This window comes from Piliocolobus tephrosceles, chromosome 16 (assembly GCF_002776525.5).
Source record: "Piliocolobus tephrosceles isolate RC106 chromosome 16, ASM277652v3, whole genome shotgun sequence".
Lineage (NCBI taxonomy): Eukaryota > Metazoa > Chordata > Mammalia > Primates > Cercopithecidae > Piliocolobus > Piliocolobus tephrosceles.
This window is the reverse complement of record NC_045449.1, coordinates 44,925,037-44,930,909: the sequence shown is the minus strand read 5'-3', so window position 1 is coordinate 44,930,909 and position 5,873 is coordinate 44,925,037. Positions and strand designations below refer to the sequence as shown.

The 5,873-nt window shown below is 62.4% G+C and overlaps 1 protein-coding gene across 1 annotated transcript; it reads left to right on the top strand.

Annotated features, from left to right (window-relative positions):
- Nucleotides 1-1,113: 1,113 nt before the first annotated feature.
- On the top strand, nucleotides 1,114-5,616 carry NXPH3 (neurexophilin 3). Its single transcript, XM_023203951.1, has 2 exons — nucleotides 1,114-1,531; nucleotides 3,853-5,616. Exons 1-2 carry the CDS (start codon nucleotides 1,478-1,480, stop codon nucleotides 4,555-4,557), a joined length of 759 nt encoding a protein of 252 aa, XP_023059719.1. The 5' UTR covers nucleotides 1,114-1,477; the 3' UTR covers nucleotides 4,558-5,616.
- The last annotated feature ends 257 nt before the right edge of the window (nucleotides 5,617-5,873 follow it).

The following is a 5,873-nucleotide window of genomic DNA, read 5'->3' as shown; positions in this document are numbered from 1 at the left end:
GCCTTGGAGGGCCACAGAGCAGAGTGCCCACCCACCGTGCCCCTTGTGCCCAGCCCAGGCTGGGACCACTTCAAATGATGGGGTGCCTCCTCACCTTCATAGCCTCTAAGGGGTGCCAGGACTTGACCTTTCATTTTTCTAAAGACTAAAGGGACCCTGGAATTCCAGGAGGGAGACCTGAAGATATGGAGTGGGGGTGATGCAGGATGGGCCCCAACTTTGGGAATCTCAGATCAGGGTCGTGTTCTTCCTCCTTGCCCTGGAGGTTTGCAGAGACCCCACTGGGACAGGAGCCGCTGTCGGCCTGGTGACCCCTGTGGCTTAGAGAGGGCAAGTAGTGAATAATTTAGAAGGGACAGCCTCCAGGAAGGCCTTGCTCCCCTCACTCTCCAGCTTCTCGGGACCTGCCCCCAGCCCCAGAATCTAGCCCGGCTCCTATCAGCCTTTTCAGCTCCGGGGCCCAGCCAAATACTTCCTGTCACAGTGGCTGGACCCAGGAGGTCCAGGGATTATCTCAGCCCCTCCAAGTAAAGTAGAAGAGGGAAGGAGCAGACATCATAACAAAAGGAGTGCAGGCTAGACACCCAGAAGGACTTCCCTCAGCGCAGGTTTTGGCTCTTAGAACAGGTTTTGAAAAAAAGGATCTTTCTTAATTCTAGGATTCCTGAGTTGGGGGCAGGGCAGCAGATTCTCGCTGCCCGCTCCCGGGGAACAGGTGCCCTGCCACAGGGCTGGAAACGGTAGGGTCCCTATCCCCTGGCCACCACCCTCTCCCTTCCTCTCCAACAGCTACTCTGCCCCCGCGTGCCGTCCCCTCCGGGCTGGAGAGCCCGCGTCCTAGGTCCCCGGGCTGCGGGCCGGCAGGGGAGGAGTTAACTCCGGAGGTACCGGCTGGGCTCACTGTACCTGCCGCCGCCGCCGCCGCCGCCGCCGGTGGGAGGGACGAGGAAGCGGGAGCCGCCTGGGCGACAGGAGCGCTCTAGTCTGGCGGGGCGCAGCGCGGGGAGCGGGTAGCCGGGGCTCCGCGCGGCCGGGGGCGTCCGCCAGGGGGCGCGCCGCGACGGGGCGGGTGGAGCAGCCTGGTCGGGGAAATTAGCATCAAGGACGGGCGCGCGCGCAGGTCCCTAGCACATCTGGGCGAGAGCGGCGCCGCTGGAGCCGAGGGGGGTGCCGAGCGCAGATCTGGAGCAGCAGAGCCACGGCGCAGCTGGGGCCCTTCGAGGCGCTCGGGGCGCACATCTGGGACCTCGAGCGGGGGCCGCGCCGCGCGCAGCTGGACCAGGGGAAGGGGGCGGCGGCTGCACAGCTGGACCGAAGGGGGCGGGGTCGGCCCTGGGCGACCGGCTGAGGGGAGGGCCGCGGGCCGCCGGGGACTGGAGCATGGGACGGCGCGCCTGAAGGAGCAGGAAGGGGACGAAGAGGCCTGGGACCCCGTAAAGAGAAGAGGAGAACGAGGGGACGAGAGCAGAGGAGGAAGATGCAACTGACTCGCTGCTGCTTCGTGTTCCTGGTGCAGGGTAGCCTCTATCTGGTGAGTGGTCCGCGGGGAGCTGCGCAGAGGGGCGGGGGCCCGGAGGATCAGGGGAGAGCGCGGGAAGCTTGCGAGCCCTGAAACTTTCTCCCTTCCCCCGACATCCCGGGGATGGCGGGGAAGACTGGAGGCTGGGGGAGAGGGCGGGTCCGAGGCCGGAGACTGGACAGATAGGGTTAATAGGGGCGGGAAGAGGGTGCTTGGCTGGCCCACCCACTCCGCGGCGGGTGGCTGGAGGTGCGACCAGCGCTCAGAAAAAGGCCCGGAGCCGGGTCGCCAGGGTTACCCGACCCCTTACCAGAGCCTCAGGACCGCGGAAGTGGGGGCGAGTGGGGCGCGGGTCGTGGAGCTGGTGACCTGCAGGGTTTTCCCTTGACCTCCAGTACTCAGAGAGCCCCGGGTTCTGGGTCCCCTAGAGCGCGGAGCCGGTCCAGGCAGGGGGCGGCCTCCGCGTCCCTCCCTCCCGCCTTCCCTCCCGCTCCCTCCCTCCCCGCCTGTTGTTTTCCTCTCCTCTCCTGGCTGCGCGCAGCCGGAGCCCCACAGGACCTGGGCAGGCGGCTCCCGCCCCGGGCGCTCGCAGCAGCTGAGCTGAGCGCCCAGAGCCGGCTCCCCGTGCGCCGGCTCCGCGGCTTCTCGGCGACCCACGGCGCCGGGGAACCCCTCCCCGAACCCAGCCCAGGGGCTTAACTCCCCTCCGACCGAGCGCCCGCCAACCCTCCCCGCAATACTGTCGTGGAGAAGCCTCAGCCCCGCATCTGGACCTGCCCCTTTAATCAACAAGCCCCTTGCCACCGCCCCATGCCACTGTGGGAAGAGCCCTTCCCTTCTCACGGCCCCACCTTTACCCTCCAGCCACTCAGCCGTGATCCCCAGGAACAAGTACCTACAGGTCTGCAGCCCTGGACCCAGTCCCCGAGCCTCCCCTCCTAGCCGTCCCTCTACCCCACCTCTGGGGCCTGGCAGTCAGGGCCAGCCTGAACTGTGGGGCAGAGACAGACCCGGCCACAGCACACAGCTGCCGGCACCACCCAGACCAGAACACAGGCATGAGGAGCCCACAGCCCCTTGGAGCCCTACTGTCCCCACCCCAGTGTCACCGCCAAATCCAGATGCCCCTGGTGCTGGTAGTAAAGACACCTGGGGAGTGGTTGCTTTCAAAAGCTGAGCAAACACGCAGCCAGGCTGCGCCCTCAGGAAGCCCTGTCAACCCCCTGATGCCCTCCACTGCTGTCCCAGTCTCCCTGTGGCGCCTCCAGGAATCTCCCCAGGTGTGGGTTGTCACCATAGCTGATCCAGCAGAGGGAGGATGAGCCCCTGCAGATTCCAGAGGCGGATGGCGCCTGGATAAAAACCCTTTCAAAAAGACACATCTGATCTGTGAGGCCAGGAGTGTGGAGTGTAAGGGAAGGGCTGACCCTATGTGAACTCAGCCTTGTAGTGTTGTTAAACTCTGAGCCCCGGTGTCCCTATCTGTGAAATGGGGATAAGAACTCCTACCTCAGAATCCAAGTAACATCTTGGCATGTCATCCTCAGTGTCCCCTGGAGAGGTGTTTGGCTTTCCATTCCCATGGCCATCCTGGGTGTGGCATTCACTCGGGTCTCCCCTAGTCCTCTTGCCAAACCTAAACTATATTCGTGCTTGAGAATTATACTGTGTTCTGCTTTCTTATTCCATTGTCTGGTGGTTCTCTTTGCATCCAAGGGTAGAAATTATCCTAGGGTAGGGACAGTGTCTTACCCAACAGACTAGGAAGTCCCAAAAGGCAGGGGCTAGCCTCTCCTGTCAAACCAGGGGCTGTCCCAGGATAAGGATGGTGCTCCCCTATCGGACTCAGGGCTCTTTGAGAGCGGAGACTATGCCTCCCCCATCAGCCTGGGGATTTCACAGAGGCAGAGATCCTACCTCCTATCAAACTGGGGGCTCTGTCAGCACAGGGGTGATACTTCTGCAATTAGATGGGGGCTCCCCAAGATCAGAAGCTGGGCTTCCCCCATCAGACTGGGGACTCCCTAGGGGTAGGAGCCGTTGTCCCTGGTGCCACAGTCCACTGGAGAGAATTACTGTCAGTCTTTGAGACTTTGAATAGTGGCCAGGACAGGACAGTGAGGAAAGGACATGGGGGGCGGGCTGACCCAACTGTCAGAACCTGAGGCGTACACAAGCTAGAGTGTACGCTTGCCCCCCAGCTTCAGTGGACAACATGCAGGAGCTCTTCACCCAGGTCACAGTGAAGTGGCAGGGACAGGGGTGCTGCTGCTGGTGGGGGTGGTGGACCTCCAGGGACAGGGCTCTTACTGTACTCACAACTCCCTCCATAGGTCATCTGTGGCCAGGATGATGGTCCTCCCGGCTCAGAGGACCCTGAGCGTGATGACCACAAGGGCCAGCCCCGGCCCCGGGTGCCTCGGAAGCGGGGCCACATCTCACCTAAGTCCCGCCCCATGGCCAATTCCACTGTCCTAGGGCTGCTGGCCCCGCCTGGGGAGGCTTGGGGCATTCTTGGGCAGCCCCCCAACCGCCCGAACCACAGTCCCCCACCCTCAGCCAAGGTGAAGAAAATCTTTGGCTGGGGCGACTTCTACTCCAACATCAAGACGGTGGCCCTGAACCTGCTGGTCACAGGGAAGATTGTGGACCATGGCAACGGGACCTTCAGCGTCCACTTCCGACACAATGCCACAGGCCAGGGCAACATCTCCATCAGCCTCGTGCCCCCCAGTAAAGCTGTAGAGTTCCACCAGGAACAGCAGATCTTCATTGAAGCCAAGGCCTCCAAAATCTTCAACTGCCGGATGGAGTGGGAGAAGGTAGAACGGGGCCGCCGGACCTCGCTTTGCACCCACGACCCAGCCAAGATCTGCTCCCGAGACCACGCTCAGAGCTCAGCCACCTGGAGCTGCTCCCAGCCCTTCAAAGTCGTCTGTGTCTACATCGCCTTCTACAGCACGGACTATCGGCTGGTCCAGAAGGTGTGCCCAGATTACAACTACCATAGTGATACCCCCTACTACCCGTCTGGGTGACCGGGGGCAGGCCACAGAGGCCAGGCCAGGGCTGGAAGGACAGGCCTGCCCATGCAGGAGACCATCCGGACACCGGGCAGGGAAGGGGTTGGGCCTCAGGCAGGGAGGGGGGTGGAGAGGAAGAGATGCCAAGTGGGGCCAGGGCCAAGTTTCAAGTGGCAGAGAAAGGGTCCCAAGTGCTGACCCCAACCTGAAGCTGTGGTGCGACTAGATCACAGGAGCACTGGAGGAGGAGCGGGCTCTCTGTGCAGCCTCACAGGGCTTTGCCACAGAGCCACAGAGATGCTGGATCCCCGAGGCCTGTGGGCAGGCCGATCAGTGTGGTCCCAGAGTCATGGGAGGAACCTAAGCCCTTGGTTCTTGCCATCCTGAGGAAGGACAGCAACAGGGATGGGGAGATTTCATCAGTGTGGACAGCCTGTCAACTTAGGATGGATGGCTGAGACAGGGCTTCCTAGGAGCCGGTCAGGAGGGTGGGGTGGGCCAGAGGCGCTCTGCAGCCCTGCCTAGTGGGCAGCCCTGAGCCCCTTGTCCTGTGCTGAGCATGGCATGAGGCTGAAGTGGTGACCCTGGGGTCTCTGATGTCTTGACAGATTGACTATCTGTCTCCAGCCAGGCCACCCCTTTCCAAAATTCCCTCTTCTGCCAGCGCTTCCCCTCTACCACCCATTGCTGATGGCACACCCATCCTCAAGCTGAGACAGGACGATGGTGGTCCTCCCAGCACTAAGGCCACAGCCCATCCATGTGCTGTGTGTCCCTCTTCCACCCCACCCCCTGCTGGCTCCTCTGGGAGCAGCCATGTCCTGGAGAGGGGTCCCTCAACAGTCAGCCTCGCCTGTCAGGCTGGGGTTCTCCCGGATCTGGATGGCGCTGCCCTCTCAGCAGCGGGCACGGGTGGGGCGGGGCCGGGCCACAGAGCATGTGCTGGATCTGTTCTGTGTGTCTGTCTGTGGGTGGGTGGGGGGAGGGGAGGGAAGTCTTGTGAAACCACTGATTGCTGACTTTTGTGTGCAGAACCGTGTTCTTGGAGCAGGAAATAAAGCTTGCCCCGGGGCACTGGAGTCAGAGTTGTCCAAGGAAAGGGCCTCAGGCATCCCTTGGTCCAGCAAGAATTTCTCTGATGGCCACAGGGCATTTGCTGGAGACCCAAGTGGCAGGGCTCCAACCACCCTTGGAGCTGATGCTTGCGGAGGGCTCAGGGCTTCCCTCTCCAGCCCCCGTTCCAAGCTGTCTGATCCCACACGAGGAAACCTGAGTAAACCCGCTGGGCTTGGTGCTGGAGGAGGGCGTAGCATCTTCTAGAACAGCTCGGG

Bases quoted from the DNA above. Each gene is read 5' to 3' on its own strand.
- NXPH3 (XM_023203951.1), top strand. From the start codon at position 1,478: ATGCAACTGACTCGCTGCTGCTTCGTGTTCCTGGTGCAGGGTAGCCTC. The intron at 1,532-3,852 runs GTGAGTGGTCCG...CTCCCTCCATAG, and splicing joins TGCAGGGTAGCCTCTATCTG to GTCATCTGTGGCCAGGATGA.